Source organism: Ovis canadensis, chromosome 19 (assembly GCF_042477335.2).
Source record: "Ovis canadensis isolate MfBH-ARS-UI-01 breed Bighorn chromosome 19, ARS-UI_OviCan_v2, whole genome shotgun sequence".
Taxonomy (NCBI): Eukaryota; Metazoa; Chordata; class Mammalia; order Artiodactyla; family Bovidae; genus Ovis; species Ovis canadensis.
In genome coordinates this window covers 33,636,235-33,656,880 of record NC_091263.1, presented here as the reverse complement: position 1 = coordinate 33,656,880, position 20,646 = coordinate 33,636,235, and the positions used below count along the sequence as shown (strand labels likewise).

At 38.5% G+C, this 20,646-nt stretch overlaps 1 protein-coding gene across 1 annotated transcript in view; it reads left to right on the top strand.

Moving 5' to 3' along the window:
• GRM7 (glutamate metabotropic receptor 7) overlaps positions 1-20,646 on the top strand; it is a 909,573-nt gene that overhangs the window by 473,218 nt on the left and 415,709 nt on the right. The window contains exons 4-5 of the mRNA XM_069562189.1: positions 4,478-4,619; positions 16,741-16,895. Coding sequence (XP_069418290.1) covers positions 4,478-4,619; positions 16,741-16,895 — 297 coding nt within the window. The remainder of the gene's footprint in view (positions 1-4,477; positions 4,620-16,740; positions 16,896-20,646) is intronic.

Here is a 20,646-nt window from a genome sequence, read left to right as displayed (position 1 = left end):
TATATAAGCCCCTTTGCCACGACAAGGCAGTGATCCATGAAGGGGACATGTGCACGTGCGCGTGCACACACACACACACACACAGAGATAAATATGCACACACACATATATAAATACACACACATATACACACACACATATATATATGTGTGTAAATTTAAGTTTTATTTTGAAATAATTTTAGTTTATTTTTATTTATTTTTTTTCAAGGAAAGGTTTTTATTTTTTTTATTTTTTTTTAGTTTTTTATTTTTTAAATTTTAAAATCTTTAATTCTTACATGCATTCCCAAACATAAGAAAATGCCCACAGACTCATCTCACAAATGTTAATACTTTTAGATAACTAGTTTATCACAATTGAGAAATCAACAAGGCAAAAATACTCTTAACTATAGACATTATTTAAATTTTACCAGTTTTTGCATGAATGTCTTTTTTCTGTCCAAGGGTCTAATCCAGTTTTCAATGTCTAAGTCTTGTGTTTTATGACCTAGACAATTTTGAAAAGTGCAAGTCAGGAAATTTGAAATGTAGAATGTCCCTCAATTTGGATTTTCCTGACATTTTCTCATGGGTAGATGAAAGTTATGGATTTGGGGGAAGAATGAAATTCAAATGGGGGCACCCTTATCACATCCTCTCAGGGGGTACATTAACAACGTGACTTAGCACTAGTGATGTTAACTTAGTGGTCCAGTTACAGTGGGTCTCTCCACTATTCAGTTGTTCTTTTTCCTCTGCCATATTCTTAAGAAGTGAGGCACTAAGTTGAGACTACATTTAAGGGCAAAAGCATTAATCTCCACCTTTTCAAAGGAAGAGTATCAAAGAAGTTGTAGGCATATGTTTAAACCACCTGAATGACTGGTAAAGATTTGGAGCAAGATTCTTTTAAGCTGTATAAATGTTCACTGTCTTCTTATAGTTTCCCATACTTATTTTAGCATTCATCAGCAGACCTTGCATGCAACAGTTTTTCCTTTAATGCTCCAAGAGTGATATTCTGTCCTCCTTACTCTATCCTCCTTATCCATCAACATTTGTTCATTTGGATTTTTCTGTGAAGAAGATTCATCCCATCTTTCCGGTCTATTGATTGATTTGGTCATTTTTAATAGTATGGATTCCTGAGCATGTATTGTAGTTTGTGGATAGTCATTCATTACCATCATTATTTACTTTGTTGCTAATATTATTCTAGCTTTGTTCACTGGGATCTCTTTTAAGTTGGCTCCTATGTCCTTTTGACCTCTCTCCCTTTATTGTTTTTTTTTTTCTCTTTTGTGAACTTCTTATTGCCTGACATTGTCTTTTATATGCTTTTCCCCAACTTGAGAATCACCCATTTCTCCAAAAGATGGAGAAAGATGGTATTTCAAAACCAGTATCACTAGGTGTGTTTGTTGCTATGGAGTATCATTTCTAGACTCTCTCAGTGGATAGCGGTAAGGCACATATGTATATCTGTATACTAACCCATGTGTACATGTATTTATGCATAAAATGACCCACCCGTGGAAGGATCTCGCTATAAACCATGAGTTTACACTATCTCTGACTCTCCCTCACACCACATGGTCCATTCTTGCCACACTCTCGTTTATATATAAATTCTTTATCTCTCTCTGAGAAACCTGTCTCCCCTTATCTACAGTTCATTTCCTGTTTTGTTCACCTTGAGTATGGAAAGCTGTGCCAGTATTGCTAACTCCTGTGAAAATTTTACAAATCCAAGTGCCATTTTCTGTGCAGTTCTTCTTGTCTTTATGCTTAGTTGCCGGTTGTACACTATTTTAAGAAGCTGCTTAGGCCAACTCCTCTTCCACTCATCCGCTTCAGTGAAATGCTCTGGTACGTTCTTAATGCCAGTCACCTCAGTTGTCACAGTCTGCATCTCCTAATATCTTGGTTGATTTTGCATAAAGTCCAGTTATTGTGACACGTTGTTCTTTGAGTTCTAACAAGTAGAGAGAGCCACGTTTCTACATCACATACCATACAGACCTCATGCACTGCCCAGCTGACCCTGTGCAGTCCCTTTGTGGCCAACCCCTCCTCTCTCTCCTAAATCTTGACATCCACTAATCTGTTTCCCAACCCTATGGTTTTGCTTTTTTCCCCCCGGAATGTCATATGAGTAGAATTATATAATATGTACTCTTTTTGGTTTGACCTTTTCACTTAGCAAAATGCATTTTTGAATCATTCATGTTCTTCTGAGACTCAGTGGTTCCCTTTAGTTGCTCAAAAATATCCTATCACCTGCATGGACTATGGTTCATTTATCCATTCACCTGTTAACAGATGTCTTACTTGTTTTCAGTTTTAGCGATTAGGAATGAAGTTTCTACAAACATTTTGAGCACATTTGTGTGAACATAACTTTTCAGTTCACTTGGAAAACACCTAGCATTGGAACCACTGCTTTATATGTTAACTCTATATTTAACATTTAATGCCAACCTATTTTTCAGACTGTTTGTACCATTGTGTGTTACTACCAGTGATGAATGAGCATTTTTGTTGCTCTGCACCTTCTCCAGAATTTGAAATTTTCATTATTTTTAAAAGATATTTTGGTAGCTATGTAGTAATATACCATTGTGGTCTTTTCTGCCTTTTGGAAGGTGAGTTATTTAGCTCTCCTTTGTCTTATTTATTAAAGTGGAAACTTAGGTTACTGATTCTGTGTGTTTCTTCTTTCCTAACTTAAGTGTTTAATTATTACTATTTTCCTGTAAACATCAGTCTAGCTATAATCTATACATTCTGAGATGTTACAGTTTAGTTTTCATTTAGAGATATTTTAAAATTTCTTGGTACTTCGTTTTTGACCCATGGGTTATTTAAATGTATGCTGTTTAATTTCCAAGTGTATGGAGATTTTCCTGTTATCTCTCTGTTATTCATTTCTAGTTTGATTCTCTTATGGTCTGAGGTCATAAGGTTTTTTTTTTTAATTTGAGGGTATTTTTCTCTTTTATGATCCAGAAGATGGTCCAGCTTAATGAATGTTCCATTTTCACTGGAAAATAATGTGTATTCTTCTGTTGTCCTGGGGATTATTCTGTAAATGTCAGTTAGGTCAAGTTGGCTAACAGTGTTGCTGTACTTTATAGAACCATTGGTGACTTCAAGCACAATGAAGGTTGAGAGCCACTTACAGAGAGCTGACACTGATTAACTCTAATGGATTAAAATGTAATGGAGGCTCACTTCTAGAATAGAGTTTATATTTTTTATATTTATGGAAACCTGGTAGCATCCACACAGTTGTCCGTGCTTTGGATATAAGCTCGTTGGTTATGGGCATCTCCAGGTTACAAAGAGAACAAAGCTTTCCTCTTGTCTCTACCCCTAGGTCTTCTGCCCATTGGATGACCTTTGAGGCTTGACCTCCAGATATCCTCTCTACCCCTTTTGCCTATACCAGCCTTTCTTATGGTGTATTTTATAAAACACTACATCGGGGAGTAACTACTAAGCAAGAGTTGGGGTAGTGAGGAGGATATCAGTTGTTTCATAAATGGCTGCATATTGTAAGCCAATTAATAGCATGACAGCCTTGAGAAGTCTGCAGTAAATAGATCTATTTATTTATTTAATCCCCTTCTCTTCCAACATGAAATGGGCAATGCTAACTGCCTTTAAGGTTTTTAAGATCAGCTAACATACATAAAGCACATTATTTGTAGGCTGAGTGTATAGCATGTAGTCAAAAAACATTTATTACTGTGATTTATAATAGTTGATCTCATTCTTATCATTGTTCTTTTTTTTTTTAATTCCATTGTCTGTGAGCTTGAAAAGCTGAGATGGATATGAAAGAGGAAAATTATGAGACTGCAATCACCAGAAAAGTAATAGAAATTGACCTGAGTTTTATCTCTTTGAGTACTTTTCTTTAATATATATATTGTAGCTGATTGGAAAATCCCATGAACAGAGGAGCCTGGTAGGCTGCAGTCCATGGGGTCGTGAAGAGTCGGACACGACTGAGCAGCTTCACAGCAACTTCACTTCACAGCAGCTGACTGTGGTTTTCTTGTAGCATATAACATTCATTTTAAAGGCCTCCCATCCAGTTTCACTGTCTAAGTGGCTCTCAACCTTCAGTGTGCTTGAAGTCACCAGTGGTCCTATAAAGTACAGCAGCACTGTCAGCCAACTTGACCTAACTGACATCTACACATTTTTACAACCTACCTCCCCAGAATCACTATCATTGGTATTCCTGGGCATACCTGGCTGTTTCCAAGTGCACTGAGGCTATGCCATACCCTGGAAGGCATGCCAAGTATGAATGGCAGCTTAGGACTCAGCTTACTAGCCTAAGCCTTGCTCATTCAGCAAGATCACCAAGGAAGAGCTGTGTACTCAGAATTCATAATTCCCTCCTCCCTGTCTACTTTCCCTGGTTCCTTTGGTATCTCTTCAGGAACTTAATTGATATTCTGCTTTCTTTTCTTAAACAGGTGGGCTCTGCATTGCCCAGTCCGTGAGAATCCCCCAGGAACGCAAAGACAGGACCATTGACTTTGACAAAATTATCAAGCAGCTCCTGGACACCCCCAACTCCAGGGCCGTCGTCCTTTTTGCCAACGATGAGGATATCAAGTAAGGCTGCCTGGTGAAATTCATTAACATGCATGTTGTAGTTTAGGGGACAGAAAGATCAAAGTGCTGGCACAGAAAGGGAAAAGATAGCATAGAATCAAATTGACAATTACACGGTGGCAAGGTCCGTTCGTGCTTTCTACCCCTACAGAAGTTAGAGCGAACCATGGAAGCAGCAGCCTGTTCCTGCCACGTAGTTCCCCCCATATTTGCTAAAGAACTGCTTTCAATGACTTGTAAAAGGAGAAAACCACTGGACCTTTTAAAGGTTCTTTTATTTTTATTTATTTATTTAGTATTATTATTATTTTTTTTACTTTACAATATTGTATTGGTTTTGTCATACATCAACATGAATCCGCCACAGGTGTACACGTGTTCCCAATCCTGAAACCCACTCCCATCTCCCACCCCATACCATCCATCTGGGTCATCCCAGTGCACCAACAAACTTTTATCTAAAGAGTAGTTCTTCTAATAGTTCTTCTAATGTAAAAGAAAAATGCCTTCTATTTCTAGAAGTATTGCTTCTGCTTTGGACTTTGGATGTTCAAAACCAAGCTGGTCATGTGTCTGCATTTTCCAGTCCACTTTTTCTTCTGTCTCTTTACCTTGATGCTCTTTGATGTCAAAAATCTAAATACAACTTTGACTTTCCCTTTTAGCTCATTACTTGCATTCTTGGCCAAGCCATGGGGTGCTAACCTTTGAAATTGCTTATAGAATACAGATTTGCCCTGTGTTGTTTCCTGACCACTGCCGCCTCAGTCCCGAATCCTTACCATTTTTTTTTTTTTAGCAAACAGTAATTACCACTGATTTAAAAAATCAAAAAGTGTTGAAAAATCTAGAAATGAAAAAGAAGTTGAATTCATTTTGTCCTCTAGCTAACAGGTTCTCCTTTCCAGATGCTAATAATAACTCTGTATTTTGTAATTTTTGTATTTTGTAATGCAGCTGTATATTTTGTAATATTTGTGTATTTTTCTAGAGGCAGTGTGTACATTTTTACGCAAATGGTAGAACACTGTATATTATCTTGTTCTACCCCTGCTCTCACCTTGGCTTATTCTTCCATCATGGAGGTCTCAGAATGTCAGTCCTTTTCAACAGCCACACAGAATTTCATTTTATGTATTTGCTGTAATTTATCTAACTTCTCTAGAACTGATTGACATTTGGTTACAGACTTGTGCAATTATTAGGGGCTTCCCTGTTGGCTCAGATGGTAAAGCATCTGCCTGCAGTGCAGGAGACCTGGGTTCGATCCCTGGGTTGGGACGATCCCCTGGAGAAGGAAATGGCAACCCACTCCAGTACTCTTGCCTGGAAAATTCCATGGGCAGAGAAGCCTGCTAGGCTACACAGTCCACGGGGTCAAAATGAGTCAGACACGACTGAATGACTTCACTTCTACTTCTTCTTGTGTGATTATAAATTACCTTCCTCTTGATGAAAGTGAAAGTGGAGAGTGAAAAAGTTGGCTTAAAGCTCAACATTCAGAAAACCAAGATCATGGCATCTGGTCCCATTACTTCATGGGAAATAGATGGGGAAACACTGGAAACAGTGTCAGACTTTATTTTGGGTTCCAAAATCACTGCAGATGGTGACTGCAACCGTGAACTTAAAAGACGCTTACTCCTTGGAAGAAAAGTTATGATCAACCTAGATAGCATATTCAAAAGCAGAGACATTACTTTGCTGACTAAGGTCCGTCTAGTCAAGGCTATGGTTTTTCCTGTGGTCATGTATGGATGTGAGAGTTGGACTGTGAAGAAGGCTGAGCGCCAAAGAACCAATGCTTTTGAACTGTGGTGTTGGAGAAGACTCTTGAGAGTCCCTTAGACTGCAAGGAGATCCAACCAGTCCATTCTGAAGGTGATTTCTTTGGAAGGAATGATACTAAAGCTGAAACTCCAGTACTTTGGCCACCGCATGCAAAGAGTTGACTCATTGGAAAAGACTCTGATGCTGGGAGGGACTGGGGGCAGGAGGAGAAGGGGACAACAGAGGATGAGATGGCTGGATGGCATCACCGACTCGATGGACGTGAGTCTGAGTGAACTCCGCGAGCTGGTGATGGACAGGGAGGCCTGGCGTGCTGCGATTCATGGAGTCGCAAAGAGTCGGACATGACTGAGCGACTGAACTGAACTGAACTGAACTGAACCTTTGTTTTCTACAAATCTGTGTGTGCCAGAATATGACATTAATGTATACATCCTTTACAATGTATAGATGCATTAACATAATGCAAATAATAATGCATAAATATATTACTTTTTATATTAATAACTATTTAAAACATAAATTCGTGGAGAAAGAGTTTCCGGGACAAAGATGTGTGCTTTCTTAAATGTGAATATTGTCTTCCAAAGAGGTGGTGTCACTTTACACCTCTGCAGATGGAAAAGCTCTGTTTGGATTTTTTAACTGTTTGTATTATAGTTCAAATAATAACTCATTTAATTTGAAAGTGAGCATCTTATATCAAGGACAAAGTTGAAGGGTCCAGGCCATTACCCACCCCCGCACCAGTCGGCCAGTCCTGTGTTTCCCTTCCTTGTGTGTTCCCCACGCTTCGCCTGAGTCCACCCATCTTCCCAGCCCTGAGCTGTGACCGTGGGTGGCAGGACTATTAAATGAGAAGAGCATTAAACCTCAAGTCAAGATACCTGAGGTTTTGTTTTTTTTTTTTTTTTTGCTATGACCACTGTCTCCCCTTGGGCAAGTCCCATCCCACACCCTTCTACCCCAGCTCTTTGAGGTCTCAGTTTTCCCATCAGCAAATCCATTTGCACTCTTTCTATGATAATGTGGACTTGTACTTTTCTAACCTTATTTCATTCCATGCTTGCTCATGGCTTGTGTGCTGTAGGTGAGGGGGCCTTTGTGTTTCTTCCTTTCCAGGCCATTGCTCATTCTCTTCCCGCTTGCTGGAAAGCTTCCCTTCCCCACTTCATCATTCCAGCGCTGTCAGTAGCGTCGCTTCTGAAAGATGCCTCCAAACAGTGTAGCTTTGGAAAATTTGTCGTAACAGCTTGGTTGCATAGTTAATGTCACTGAGGGCATTTTGTACTCTTTGATCATGTAATTGGAGTCTATATTCTCCACTAGTCTGAAGGCATCATTAAAATGGAGGTGATGCCCCTTTTGACTTCCTTTCATATCCTTAGCCCCTAGCACATTGCTCAGTTAGTGGTGGACGCTCAGTACACATCACTGAATGAATGTATGAAATGCCCAGTGCAGTGTCCACTATTTAATAATTTTAATATATATTTTTATTTATTATTTTTAATAATAAAATATATATTAAAAATAAATAAATAAACAAACACTTGCACCAACATTCCTCACCACCTCCCCCAAGGGGATAGATCTATTTCCTTTCTCTTCTAGCTTTGACAAGGCTCAAAAACAAAAACTTTGTGTTATTGTCAGTATCCTTTGAGGGCTAGAGTTAGTTTAGCTCGCGTGACATTATTCTTCAGGTTGATGCCAAAATTGCATTTGTTCTTGGTTATGTGCCCTTCCTTCCGTCTGCATTGAAATACAATTTACTTCTGCTTTTCTTAAAATATCTGGTTCTCTCTGCATCCTAATACAGCCTAAAGATCCACAGGCAGCCTAGGTATAGGGTGGGTAAGATACCTGGGTATTAATAAACTTTCTAAAAATACTTATAGCAGAAAAATTCTGAGACTCAAAGCTATTGGGCTTTGAGAAGAAAAGCTGTATGTGTTTGATATGCCATCTGAAACCTGGGTAATAAATAGGAAAAAGAAAAATTACTTTAAAATTCTGTTTGCCTTATCTTTTAAAAATAAACTAAAGATTTCAGAAAAAAATAATTTTAAGTACAAGCCTCTCTCTCTGAACTTCATGATGCATTAAAATATGGTCCTGTTTTTTCATGTAGACCCCACCTTCATGCACCCAGTTCTCCACCTAAGACACATGACTGACTCGTCAGTGTACCCTAACAGCTCCTCCACCACGGTCTTGGCTCATGATGTTTCTTCTTTCCTTTTCTACCTGTTGAAATTCTGTCTGTTTTTCAGACATGCCCTTTTCTGTGAAACTATTTCTGTCACCCCTTAAATGTGTATTTGTCTCCTTACAAGGAACTGATTCTGTTGCTCTTAGGGCATTTTCTTCCACACTTTGTGATTTAGTTATTCAAGGCACTTTGTTTTTATGATATGACTTTTTCTTTTCTTTTTTTTTTTGCTCCAGATTTGTCAACTCATACTTCTCTTAATCATCTCATATATGATTTTCATACATATTTTGGACATTTTAAAATATGGCATATGTTCATGTACATGGCACTTAAAAGATTTGTTGCTAATAGCTATGATGCCTAATTGGTCGTAATATCCTTCATTTGCAGATAGTGTGCGGTTTTAATTGGCAGTGTTAAAAGGTATATAATCAGCTCAATAGCTATGCTCATCATTTTTTGCATGGTGATTTGTGTGTTGGAACCATTGTGTACTATGACTCAAAGAAGTGATAGCAGTAATAGTTCTTGGCTACAGTAATAAAAATCAAGTGCATATCTTCCAAAACATGAGCTTAAGCCCACTGATGTCTGATAACCCACAATGTTATGTTATTTCTTTTCTCAGAAGATTTACACTGTAGATGGGAAATTTTGAGATTTCTTAGAACATTAACTTCAAATACTTTGCTGGAGAATACCAGTGAGAAGACATTAATATCTAGATTTTGAAGCTAAGATAAGTGCTCAATCAGGCATGGGTATTGATCATTTGAATGTTAGACAAGAGTGTATTCTGTTCCTGAGACACTGTTTTTCTGATCATAAAAGTAACACTATGTGGCTATTTTAAACCATTGGAAAATAATGGAAATATTTTTGTTGTTGCATTTTAATAAAAGGAATTCCTAGCTTTACTCTGCTCCCTGATTATCTAAAAAAATGAAAGTTTAGAATAATCACAAACCATGATGGTAAGTAATCCCCTATAAAACTTAATATCTTAACACTCAGAGATAACCACTAATAAAATTCTTGTTTAACATTTGTGGTTATTTTATTCTAAAAATTTTCCCCTGTAGATTCAGATTCACATCTGATATTTTTATTTGATATTCTAATTTTTACGGTTCACATCTCACTTTCAATACTATAATATGTTTAAACAGTTTAATCTTATTTCTCTTAATAAATTAATCCACACTTTCATGTAAGCATATTAAGGTAAATATTTATTTTTGTTGTTTTTACATCAATTAGTCTTTCTTACGTTGTTTCAGTTGGATTCTTGCATCCTTTTCATACTTCATCAGCAGGTTCTCAATGAATTGTCTTTAACAATGAATTACATATTATCCACATTTTTCTGTGCTCTCATATAACACTATACTTTTAACTATGCATCTAATCATTTATGCAGGCCAGTTTTCATTATTGTAAGAAATGACTAATCATTTGCAGTTTTTTTTAATGTGACGTTTTTTGTTGACAGTAGCTTGCAGAAATTGAGCTCCGTGTGTTTCTCACTGGTCTCTAACGCATCCTTCAGACGCACCGTCATTTCTTTAGCCACTTCCCTGCTGCTCTGCGTTTAGGTTGTCTCCAGTAATGAACGTATGATTTTGACAGCATCAGCGATCATACCCTTTGGTTAGATTAATAGAGACGGTATCTCTAACTCAAGAGTATAAATGATTGATTGTGTGAAAATAATAAATGCACATAATTGAAGAGGAACAAAAATATAATTAAAATACTTTTTCTGCAAAGCCCTAGCCTCCTTTTCCATCCCATTGCACTCTCTGGTTCTGTTCTTCTTGAGCAATTATTTTGAATCTTGAAACTAATTCTTTAGGTCTTCTTCAAAGGTGCCTGTATTGCTATTTTGGAATCATTAATTTAAAATATTGTCTATTAATTCCTCTTATGTTATATAGAACTTGTCTCATACCTGCTTTATCTTCCTAGCATTGTACTATCAGATTTCCATTTAGTAAAACTCAGAGTTGACATTATGAGCATGTAAATATTATGTACTACAGCAGTATTTTTTCCATGATGTGATTTTAGGGGTAGCTTTTTCATTCATCAAATTAATATGACAGATTTTTAACTTGCAATTGTTAATGTCCTAGGTTATCACTTTTCTCTTATGTTTATATGTGTGTGTGTGTGTGTATATATATATACATATACATATATATATACATATACATACATATATATTTAAAAAATAATCTCTGAGTTCCATTGCTTTTCTGTACATTTCCCTCCCACTCCATCTTTCTGTTTTAAGCTAGGCTGGTCTTTATTATTTTAACTTTTTTGTTTTCTTTCTCTCTCCTTTTCTTTTATTTTTATTCATCATTTAGTTTCTTTATGGGGGCTATAATGTACCCTCCAGTAATTTTCTAGTAAAGGATGTATTAAAGAAGGCATTTTTTGTGTTTATGACTAAAAATATTCTTCACCTGCCTCCGCACTTAATTACTAGTTGGAAATGTAAGGTGTGGTCACATAGTTATTTTTAAATACATCATCCCAGGCAAATAAATGATTTATAGCAACTATCTATGGTGACTGATAAGTTATAGAACTCATAATTTGCAAGGAATTTGAGAGTCTGAGTTTGGATCAAAAAATCTTTAATATCCCCTGAATATCTATCTATCCATCCATCCACCTGTCCCTCCCTCTCTCCATCCATACCCATCTATCTATATGCCAGTTCTATTTGTATAGAGATTCTCTATTTGTATAGAGATTCTATATGTGTTAAATATTAGAATTCTAGATTACAAATTTTTTTCCCTCAAAATTTGGAAGGCATTACTCCATCATCCATTTTTTTTTTTTCCTCTCTCTCTCTGGAGAGGTTGGCAGTATTCTGCTTCTTATTACTTTCCAATGGTCCCAATTTTCCCTTGGAAGCTTTATTCTCACTTTATTCAGAAATTGTAGTTCTCTGACATGTTTGGTTTTCCCCTGTTAATTTGCTGGATGTGTGCGTGTGTTTTAGTCTCAGTCGTGTCCGACTCTTTGCATCCCCATGGACTGAAGCCCACCAGGCTCCTCCATCCGTGGGATCCTCCAGGCAAGAATACTGGAGTGAGTCCCTTGAATTTGAAAAGTCATACTTTCAATTCCTTGGATTTTTTTTCATTACAAATTATTTTTAAAATTAATTTCTTTTTACATTTGTGCTTGAAATACTGTTAGTTGGATGTAAGTCTTTCTGTGTTTCTTTCTTTAAGATACTCATCTTTTCTTGTATATGCTATACCTTTTTGATATTGTTTTGCTTTCTGAAAATATTTCTTCACTTTATACATTATCTCTTTTTAAAATTTTTTAAATATAAATTTATTTATTTTAATTGGAGCTTAATTACTTTACAATATTGTATTGGTTTTGCCATACATCAACATGAATCCACCACAGGTGTACACATGTTCCCCATCCTAAACCCCCCTCCCTCCTCCCTCCCTGTACCATCCCTCTGGGTCATCCCAGTGCACTAGCCCCAAGCATCCAGTATCATGCCTCAAACCTGGACTGGCGATTCATTTCTTATATGATATTATACATGTTTCAATGCCATTCTCCCAAACCATCCCACCCTCTCCCTGTCCCACAGAGTCCAAAAGACTGTTCTATACATCTGTGTCTCTTTTGCTGTCTCGCCTACAGGTTTATCGTTACCATCTTTCTAAATTCCATATATATGCATTAGTATACTGTATTGGTGTTTTTCTTTCTGACTTACTTCACTCTGTATAATAGGCTCCAGTTTCATCCACCTCATTAGAACTGATTTAAATGAATTCTTTTTAATGGCTGTCTAATACTCCAAAAGAGTCCAAAATGCAGTCATTGGATGCAATCTCAAAAACGACAGAATGATCTCTGTTCATCTCCAAGGCAAACCATTCAATATCACAGTTATCCAAGTCTATGCCCCAATCAGTAATGCTAAAGAAACTGAAGTTGAACAGTTTTATGAAGACCTACAAGACCTTTTAGAACTAACACCCAAAAAAGATGTCCTTTTCATTAGAGGGGACTGGAATGCAAAAGTAGGAAGTCAAGAAACACCTGGAGTAACAGGCAAATTTGGCCTTGGAATGCGGAATGAAGCAGGGCAAAGACTAATAGAGTTTTGCCAAGAAAATGCACTGGTCATAGCAAACACCCTCTTCCAACAACACAAGAGAAGACTCTACACATGGACATCACTAGATGGTCAACACCGAAATCAGACTGATTATATTCTTTGCAGCCAAAGGTGGAGAAGCTCTATACAGTCAACAAAAACAAGACCAGGAGCTGACTGTGGCTCAGATCATAAACTCCTTATTACCAAATTCAGACTTAAATTGAAGAAAGTAGGGAAAATCGCTAAACCATTCAGGTATGACCTCAATCAAATCCCTTACGATTATACAGTGGAAGTGAGAATTAGATTTAAGGGCCTAGATCTGATAGATAGAGTGCCTGATGAACTATGGAATGAGGTTCGTGACATTGTACAGGAGACAGGGATCAAGACCATCCCCATGGGAAATAAAGGCAAAAAGCAAAATGTCTGTCTGGGGAGGCCTTACAAATAGCTGTGAAAAGAAAAGAGGCAAAAAGCAAAGGAGAAAAGGAAAGCTATAAGCATCTGAATGCAGAGTTCCAGAGAATAGCAAGAAGAGATAAGAAGGCCTTCTTCAGCGATCAATGCAAAGAAATAGAGGAAAGGAACAGAATGGGAAGACTAGAGATCTCTTTAAGAAAATTAGAGATACCAAGGGAACATTTCATGCAAAGATGGGCTCGATAAAGGACAGAAATTGTCTGGACCTAACAGAAGCAGAAGATATTAAGAAGAGGTGGCAAGAATACATGAAATAACTGTACAAAAAAAGATCTTCACGACCCAGATAATCATGATGATGTGATCACAAATCTAGAGCCAGACATCTTGGAATGTGAAGTCAAGTGGTCCTTAGAAAGCATCCCTACGAACAAAGCTAGTGGAGGTGATGAAATTCCAGTTGAGCTATTTCAAATCCTGAAAGATGATGCTGTTAAAGTGCTACACTCAATATGCCAGCAAATTTGGAAAATTCAGCAGTGGCTACAGGACTGGAAAAGGTCAGTTTTCATTCCAATCCCAAAGAAAGGCAGTGCCAAAGAATGCTCAAACTACCACATAATTGCACTCATCTCACATGCTAGTAAAGTAATGCACAAAATTCTCCAAGCCAGGCTTCAGCAATACGTGAACCGTGAACTCCCTGATATTCAAGCTGGTTTTAGAAAAGGCAGAGGAACCAGAGACCAAATTGCCAACATCCGCTGGATCATCGAAAAAGCAAGAGAGTTCCAGAAAAATATCTATTTCTGCTTTATTGACTATGCCAAAGCCTTTGACTGTGTGGATCACGATAAACTGTGGAAAATTCTGAAAGAGATGGGAATACAAGACCACCTAACCTGCCTCTTGAGAAATCTGTATGCAGGTCAGGAAGCAACAGTTAGAACTGGACATGGAACAACAGACTGGTTCCAAATAGGAAAAGGAGTACGTCAAGGCTGTATATTGTCACCCTGCTTATTTAACTTCTATGCAGAGTATATCATGAGAAACTTTGGACTGGAAGAAACACAAGCTGGAATCAAGGTTGCCGGGAGAAATATCAATAACCTCAGATATGCAGATGACACCACCCTTATGGCAGAAAGTGAAGAGGAGCTAAAAAGCCTCTTGATGAAAGTGAAAGAGGAGAGTGAAAAAGTTGGCTTAAAGCTCAACATTTAGAAAACGAAGATCATGGCATCTGGTCCCATCACTTCATGGGAAATAGATGGGGAAACAGTGGAAACAGTGTCAGACTTTATTTTTGCGGCTACAAAATCACTGCAGATGGTGACTGCAGCCATGAAATTAAAAGACGCTTACTCCTTGGAAGAAAAGTTATGACCAACCTAGATAGCATATTCAAAAGCAGAGACATTACTTTGCTGACTAAGGTCCATCTAGTCAAGGCTATGGTTTTTCCTGTGGTCATGTATGGATGTGAGAGTTGGACTGTGAAGAAAGCTGAGCGCCGAAGAATTGATGGTTTTGAACTGTGGTGTTGGAGAAGACTCTTGAGGGTCCCTTGGACTGCAAGGAGATCCAACCGGTCCATTCTGAAGGAGATCAACCCTGGGATTTCTTTGGAAGGAATGATGCTAGAGCTGAAACTCCAGTACTTTGGCCACCTCATGCGAAGAGTTGACTCATTGGAAAAGACTCTGATGCTGGGAGGGATTGGGGGCAGGAGGAGAAGGGGACGACCGAGGATGAGATGGCTGGATGGCATCACGGACTGGATGGACGTGAGTCTGAGTGAACTCCGGGAGATAGTGATGAACAGGGAGGCCTGGCGTGCTGTGATTCATGGGGTCGCAAAGAGTCGGACACGACTGAGCGACTGAACTGAACTGAACTGAATACTCCATTGTGTATATGTACCACAGCTTTCTTATCCATTCATCTGCTGATGGACATCTAGGTTGCTTCCATGTCCTGGCTATTACAAACAGTGCTCTGATGAACATTGGGGTACGCATGTCTCTTTCAATTCTGGTTTCCTTAGTGTGTATGCCCAGAAGTGGTATTGCTGGGTTGTATGGCAGTTCTATTTCCAGTTTTTTAAGGAATCTCCGCACTGTTCTCCATAGTGGCTGTACTAGTTTGCATTCCCACCAACAGTGTAAGAGGGTTCCCTTTTCTCCACACCCACTCCAGTATTTATTGCTTGTAGACTTTTGGATCGCAGCCATTCTGACTAGTGTGAAATGTTACCTCATTGTGGTTTTGATTTGTATTTGTCTGATAATGAGTGATGTTGAGCATCTTTTCATGTGTTTGTTAGCCATCTGTATGTCTTCTTTGGAGAAATGTCTATTTAGTTCTTTGACCTTTATCTCTTCTAACATAATTGTAATTTCATACTTTTGATAACTAATATCTCTTTTTTTATTGTTGTTTCTTTCTTATTCTTGATAATTTTCTTGTTCTTAATAATAGAGATCCTGATTCTTATTTAGCTACTGGCTTTTTTTTGTATAATTTCTTCTCCATACCTCACACCAGTTTCCTTTTTCTTATTTATTTGGTTTCTGTTTTATATTGTGGATTTTCCACAATGATGGGTCATTTCTGGCAGTTCCCATTTGACTAAGACACAAGAAAATTCTACATACATGGGGAAAACTTGTCAGCTGATAGGCCTCTCAGTGGACTGGTCAGGCATCTAGGTGTCCATTCTCTTAGAAAATGTCTCTATGTCAATATCTAGAATCTTTTTCCTAGGGTAGTTCAGATTTTTCCAGAAAAGCCATTTTCTGCCTGGGGTGACACACTCCTGATTCCTAGAATTCTGTAAGCAGAAGTAAAATTTTCCTTCATGAGTAACCAATTTCCTTTTTTTTTTTAATTTCCTCCTTTTTTTTCTTGCCCTTGCTATTTATATACTTTTTAATTTATAAATATGGATTGTACATTTTTCAAGCTTAATGTGAAGCTCTGCTTATTTTAATAAGTAATTTAAGATGCTTCATATAGACTGATTCATTGCTTCCCAGAAATGATATGTACCACCAGCAGTGAAAGGCAGTACTCACGTCTCCAGCCTCATGTCAAAGCTCATGACACAAGACAATATTGTAAAGTAATTAGCCTCCAATTAAAATAAATTGATATTAAAAAAAAAAACTCACAACACAAAATAAAACCAAACATTTTTGCCAAAATAAGGAGTGAATTTAATATAGTGTTCTCATTCACATTTTCCTCATTTTTAATGTATGTGAATAAGCAGCTAACTAATTACTTATATTTCCCCTTTTATCTTTTGACTTTGAATACTCTGCCTATTTTCCTCAAGCTGCCTTGAATTTTTGTATTGGCTAACAATATCTCTTTATATATTAAGAATAAAAATCCTTTGGCTTACTACCAGCTATTTGCTTTTTGAGAAGCAGTGGCTTGTTTTCCTTCTGCTTGATTCCAGATATGCATACGTACAATAGCTGCTCTTTATCATTAACGTATCTTTTTAATGTTCCTCTCCACAGGCAGATCCTTGCAGCAGCAAAAAGAGCTGACCAAGTAGGCCACTTCCTCTGGGTGGGATCAGACAGCTGGGGATCCAAAATCAACCCACTGCACCAGCATGAAGACATCGCAGAAGGAGCCATCACCATTCAGCCCAAGCGAGCAACTGTGGAAGGTATGGGTTTTGTCAGTAGGTGATTTGCTGAGAGAGTGGCTGGTGCTGTGTGGAGTGGCTGGGCCATGAGTCTCTTAAGGTTTACATGATGTATGCAGGATCTGTTCGAACTTCCAGCCGTGAAATACAAATGAAGCCCTATATCTGGTCTGTTATTTTAGTTGATAGTCTTCTCTTGAAAAGATCATGTTATTCTCATAATAATATCGCCATTAGCATATATCTTTGTTTTATTATGCTGCAAGAGCTTTCTGTGAGATCATTATCTTTAATAAGAGGTGAAATAATAACACAGCCCAAGTTTGCGTAAGTGAGCTGCATTTTCTGAGAGAACATTTTCCCTTTGTAATTTGTTGTTGCTTCCATAGCAGGACACCTTTTTTTTTTTTTTATTTATGTATTTACTTATTTGATTGTGCCAGATCTTAGCTGCCGCATGCAGCACATAGGATCTTAAGTTGTGGCATGTGAACTCCCAGCTGTGGCATGTGGGATCTAGTTCCCTGACTGGGGATCAAGCCTGGGACCCCTGCAAAGGCTGCCTGGAGCCTTAGGCTCTGGATTCTTTCCCCCATTACCTCTCAGGGTCTCCTCCAGTCCCCAGGATCATATAGCATACCACTCATCCCAGGCATCACCATCATTTTTCCTTCCTGGGTCTCTTTTGTCCTTGCATTCTTTTTCTCTTAAGCTTCCTGCCCCTATTCTTTCCCTTTGCTTTCCTTGTAGCTACAAAGATTCTTTGAGAGGTAGGAGGAGGAGAGGGCATTTATTGGCATCTTTCTGATGTAACAAAAGTTGCTGATTACAACTTAAGTTCTCCTTTAATTTGAAAAGATAAGTTACTTCTGAAAAAAGACTCTGTAAAGAAAAGGAACTCCTCTGCTGCTTTTGGGCTTTGTCTTCCTTTTCTGAAGGGCCAGGTCTCCAAAGATTTCATACAGCATGCTTTGCATGTTAAAAGAACTCTATCCACTCACTCAAAAAAGATCAAATATTTGTCTTTCTTTCTATTCTGTCTCTACTCCAGTCTAATTAGTTATTCTCCCTAGAAGGCTGCATGGTCTATGTGGGCTTTTTAAACAAGCCAGGTTATGGTTTTGTCACTGTTCCCTTTCTGTGTTATCTCGGGGAGATAAGAATCCTGTAAGTCACCCATGTGGTCATGGAGAGGCTTTGAATTAATTGCAGTACAAGTCCGAAGAAGATTGCCCATCTTCCAAACCAGACCCATACATCTGCAGATGACCTGCAAAAACAAAAGACAGTTTAACTTCTTCCATTCCTTTTCACTCAAAAATTTAAGTATTTACTGTGTGCTTTGCTTTGTGCTGAGTTGGAAAAATAAGGACAAAAATCCCATGCTCAAAGCATACACAGCTGAGGAAGTGTATCAGAATGTAGTTGTTGACCATATAATAGGAATACTGTAAACACAGTTTAGAATGGATGGTTTAGGGTGAGGTAATGTGCCAGCTTGTCTCGGGTGGTGATGCTGCAGTTGTGGAAGATGCCTGAGAGATGAAACAAACAGGTGCGCTAATGCTCATCGGACCATGAGAAGCTTCTCTACTCTCCACCCAGGTGATGGGAACAGAGGAGTGATGGAGCAGGGCATACCAGGGTAACATTGAGTCATTCATTCGGCAACCCACACCTTCTTTGCAGCCATCCTAAACTTCTTCCAGCTCTTCAAAAATGATCTCATTTATGTTCATTGGGAAGCACTTCCCTCTCCTACAGTTGTGGTCACCGCACTGTTTGCCTGATTAACTCCTTTCTAACATGCGTGTCTCTGATTAGATACTAGTTTTCCTTGGAAGCCATCTGCAGCCACTGCACTCCAGCCAGGTCTGGTTCAGGGCTCCATGGCACCTTCCCATAGCTCCTACCACTGTAACATCTCTTTACTTGTCTCTATCTGGAGACATCCTTTACATGCCATCATTGATACAAATGCCTTGATCTTGGCCTGGCCTGGCAGGTGATCAAACTGGTTTTTAAGTGGTTGGATGCCTGGCTGGATGGAGGAAATACATACCACATAAGAACCTGGCACAAATGGCTGAGAAGTGGGCCAGGGTTGGATCATGAAAGGTCTTGTAAACTATACTGAGGAGTTTGTATCTTACTCTGAAGTCTAGGCAGCATCTGAGGATGAAAATGGGATGTGATAAAAGGGAGTGAGGAAGCTCACTCAGATGACTCTATAGAGGGATGAAGTGTCAGATTTGGGTGAGGACCAAAGCAAAGCCATTACAGGGTCTGTGCTGAGGTGCTCTCTTCCCAAGCTGTAGACACGTCATAAGCGTATTAGTAACTCCATGGTTGCAAGACCCAGGTTCAGCATGTCTTAGGAAATGACTAAGTAGCTTAATACAAATTATTGAAACAAAATATATTTTCATAGGTTTCTAGGGATACTCAAAATTGTTAAAGTAGACACAAGATAACGTCCTGAATCTGCTAAGAAAGAAATGTAGCCTCAAGAGCAAGATGGTGAGGAAATGCTATTATCAATGAAAGTACTTTTGAAATGTGGCAAAACAGCACGTCTTCATGCAAAACTCTGCAATGCTACCGAGAAAGAACACAAGGCTTTTCATATTGTTCTTTAAGACTTGTGTGGCTTCTGTCTACCCATGTTGTCTTTGCATTGATACAGAGTGGAGATTTGTTCACTAATATAGAGGATGGGATCACAGGATTGTGGCTGTGCATTTGGTGTCACACTCCTAAGGAAATGAAAAAAGAAATGCCTTCAGTTGCATTACAGTTTCTAAACACAGCTGTGAAATATATGAAATGAAACTTTAGAGCATATTCCATATGGGCAAGTATGTCTTCCTCTCCTATTTTTTAATCTTTTTTCATTTTGGGGATGTTCCATAGTGGACTCTACTGGGATGGAGCATTATCCAAATACTCAGAACACTATTGATGCTGCTGCTGCTGCTAAGTCGCTTCAGTCGTGTCCGACTCTGTGCGACCCCACAGATGGCAGCCCAGTGGGCTCCAGCATCCCTGGGATTCTCCAGACAAGAACACTGGAGTGGGTTGCCATTTCCTTCTCCAATGCATGAAAGTGAAAAGTGAAAGTGAAGTTGCTCAGTCATGTCTGACTCTTAGCGACCCCATGGACTGCAGCCTACCAGGCTCCTCCGTCCATGGGAGTTTCCAGGCAAGAGTACTGGAGTGGGGTGCCATTGCCTTCTCTGCAGAACACTATTACATTCCTTTTAATCTTTGACTATGTTGTATAATGTTGTACCTTCAAATAGAAATAAGAAAAAGCTTATCAGTAATCAACATGGTTTTTTTCCTTTAGATCCATATTTGGAACACATTCAGCAAATATCTAAACTTTTGGCTCATCATCTCTATATTTGCATGAACAATTGACAATAAATTGCCTTAGGCCAAAGGGCTAGCAAAGGCATGGGTCCTGTGAAAATCATGTTCATCAACTTTTGTCTTCTATTTGTATTTATTCTCCATTTATAGAAAACAGGGCCTCAGTGCTTGCCAGCCCAGGGGGTCATTTCCCCTATTTTGAATGAGACAATGATAACAACTGTGCCCAGAAAAGGTCAGCTCTGGCCCCTTTGGCTGCTCTCTACATGGGATATAAAAGAATGTCTCTAGATTTGGCAGCACCTCTCCAGCTCCTGAGCCAAAACAGCTCCATGATTTTTAGTCTTTCTGTATTGTCTGATGAGCCAAGGAATCCCTAGCATTTTGCTATTTTCTG